General features: G+C 50.4%; 1 protein-coding gene across 1 annotated transcript in view; it reads right to left on the reverse strand.

Moving 5' to 3' along the window:
* The window catches only part of RRBP1 (ribosome binding protein 1), a 19,972-nt gene extending 18,761 nt beyond the window's left edge, over positions 1-1,211 (reverse strand). The window contains exon 1 of the mRNA XM_010145155.1: positions 513-1,211. Coding sequence (XP_010143457.1) covers positions 513-1,197 — 685 coding nt within the window. The 5' untranslated portion in view covers positions 1,198-1,211. The remainder of the gene's footprint in view (positions 1-512) is intronic.
* Positions 1,212-2,592: the final 1,381 nt, after the last annotated feature.

A 2,592-nucleotide genomic window follows, 5' to 3' on the forward strand; every position in this document is an offset into this window, starting at 1 on the left:
GGTAGGAGGGGAAAAGATCTGATCTTGGCTTTCTAAAGAGATGTTTGGCATTTTAGCAATTGCCCCCTCTCCCAGGACAGGTACATGCACATCCCATTCATTCTGGGTGGGCAGACCTGCTCAAAGACTTGCAATGCAACAGCAAAACCCAAAAGGAACCTGTAACTCTTCAACATTTGTGCTGGACCAAGGAGCTAAGCACCAAGCTTACATCAAGGAGTACCCAATGCAGGAGGCAACACATCACAGACTGAAAACAAGTCAATGAACTCTGGACTTCAACTCTACTTCCCCCCAGAGAGAATTACAGTTCAGTACAGGCTTCTTCGACCCACCTTTCCCTTGGTGCACATGGTCATTCTCACCAGAGACAGCCCTTCTACAGCTGCCCTGTTTCAAAAACACTGAAGAAGAACAAAGAGGTCTCAGAATGGGATAGTTCTGTTTTAGCAGCACCAAGATGCCCTGGTGGCTTAGTCGATGGGGATATATGCAGAGCAATTGGGTCTTACCCGGCTCACTCTTCTTCTTGGACGCAGACTTCTTCTTGACAGGTCCATCATGCTTCTGCTCCTCATTGGTTGGAAGAGCATTGGTTTTCTTGATGGTGTTGGAGCTGATGACTGGAGCACTTTGCTGCGTGCCAACCGGCGGCACAGCCACAACAGGCACCTCCTTGGGGGTCACATCCAAAACAGGAGAAGTTTTGGAGACACTGACAGGAGGTACAACCAAAACTGGGCTAGGAGCAGGCTCTACCTTTGCCACCTTCTTCTCCTTTTTCCTCTTCTCCTTAGGTGATGGAGCAGGTTTCTCCTTTTCCTGTGGGGCTACTGACACCACTGTGACTGGAGACTCAACAGTTACAGGCTCAGGCACCACAGCAGGCTCAAGACACACATCCTTGGGAGAGTTCGTCACTTCCTGAGTCAGCTGCTGCTCTGGGATCTTTCCATTAGGTTTCTCTTCCTTTTTCTTTGCTTTTCCTCTTTTCTCAACAGGTTTCTCTTTCTTCTTTTTCTCTATTTTCTGCTGCTGGGTCTTCTCAAGCTCTTTGCGTTGCTTGGCTAGGGCTTCCTCGTAAGATGTCTCCTTCATGGAGAAGGTGGACACCAGGAAGATCCCGATGGCTGATATCACCATAAAACTTCCAAAGACCATAACACCCAGTGTCTGAGGGTCATACACATCCATCATGCCTTATTATTCTGTGCCTGCAAGACATCAGAACAACAGTTAGTGGAGAGAAAAAAAGAGATGCAACAGCCTCTCTGAGCAGGGCATTTCATATGGACATCTCTGTCTCCAAATGGCACCGTGCAGTGAAAAGACAAATGCTCAATATTCACACAACTCTAGTGAGGGCAACCTGCCTACATAACCTCAAGTTTGTGCTCCTCTGCTACGATGCCTTGTGCACAGTGGTCCACTTGTATTACAGCTACTAATTTCACTGGTTGTAGCAATCTCCAGAAGAACCAAAGAGGTGGAGGAAAGATAAAGGATGTAATCAGAGACAGCCATGAGCAACTACCCATTACATGTCCAATGGGATGGTTTTCCATGACTGTTACATAATGCTGTATGCCCGTGGCAGTAGACAACTCCTTCTCAGGCTGCTTGGTGCAGGATGGCCAGTACCTGGGCTCTCCATGGAGCACCTGACCTTTTCAGATGCACATTCAGCTCTCAACTTTGAAATAAAACATCCCCCTGGAAGGAGAAAGCATGCACAGGAGAGCCTTCCCCAGCTTTGCAGCAGCCCTGGCCTTTTCCCTTTGCCACCTGCACTCTGCGGCACTGCCAGCTTCTGCCCAGCCCAGCAGGGAGCATGCTGACTGTGTCCCACTGGGTAGCTGCTCCCATTTCACAGTGAAGAGAGACAACCCAGCAACAATGCCACCTGCACATAAACCACACAGAGAACTAAGTCATGACCATTTCCTTCAGATGCAAATACCAATAAAAGTCATAAGTTCAAGCTAAAAAAAAGAAAAAAACCACCATGGTCATTGATTATCTCATCCCCCCAACAGGAAAAAGTGAGACTTCCAAAGGGGGTGTTGGATGTGGCCCTCCTCTTTCTACCTCTGCTATTCATCATGGCTTGGCTTTGCAAACAAAGATCTGGGAAGGGTTTTCCCCACACTCACTGCAAGCGATGAGCGCACCCTTCGGCCCTGCACGGTGGGTTTTTTAGGTGAGGCGCAGCGTGTGTGGAACTGGCTCCACCCTTTACACCTGAGGTTCATCTGCCAGGGCCTGGCGAGCTTGGACGGTGCCAGCAAAGTCCTCAGGTGGTAGGTTTGGTTAGAGTGTCCTTCTCTTAGACGGAGCCTGACAAAGCTAAACGAGCTCCGTCTGCCCGGGTCTGGGGTCAGAGTTGTCCGTCTCCTAGGATGGTGCCCGAAGGCCAGTGAGCCCATCCTGCCCGTGGACACACTGTGTCTGACCCTTCAGCTGAGACCTGTCTGGCCTGGGAGACCCCACCGGAGGCACATGCCACCACCAGCACCGCTCTCAGCCTCACCAGGGCATGCAAGCTCCTTCCCCGCAGCAAGGGGGTGCCCATGCAAGAGTCGCTGGTCTTCG

The sequence above is a fragment of the Buceros rhinoceros genome, unplaced genomic scaffold (genome assembly GCF_000710305.1).
Source record: "Buceros rhinoceros silvestris isolate BGI_N320 unplaced genomic scaffold, ASM71030v1 scaffold28751, whole genome shotgun sequence".
NCBI classification, from domain to species: Eukaryota; Metazoa; Chordata; class Aves; order Bucerotiformes; family Bucerotidae; genus Buceros; species Buceros rhinoceros.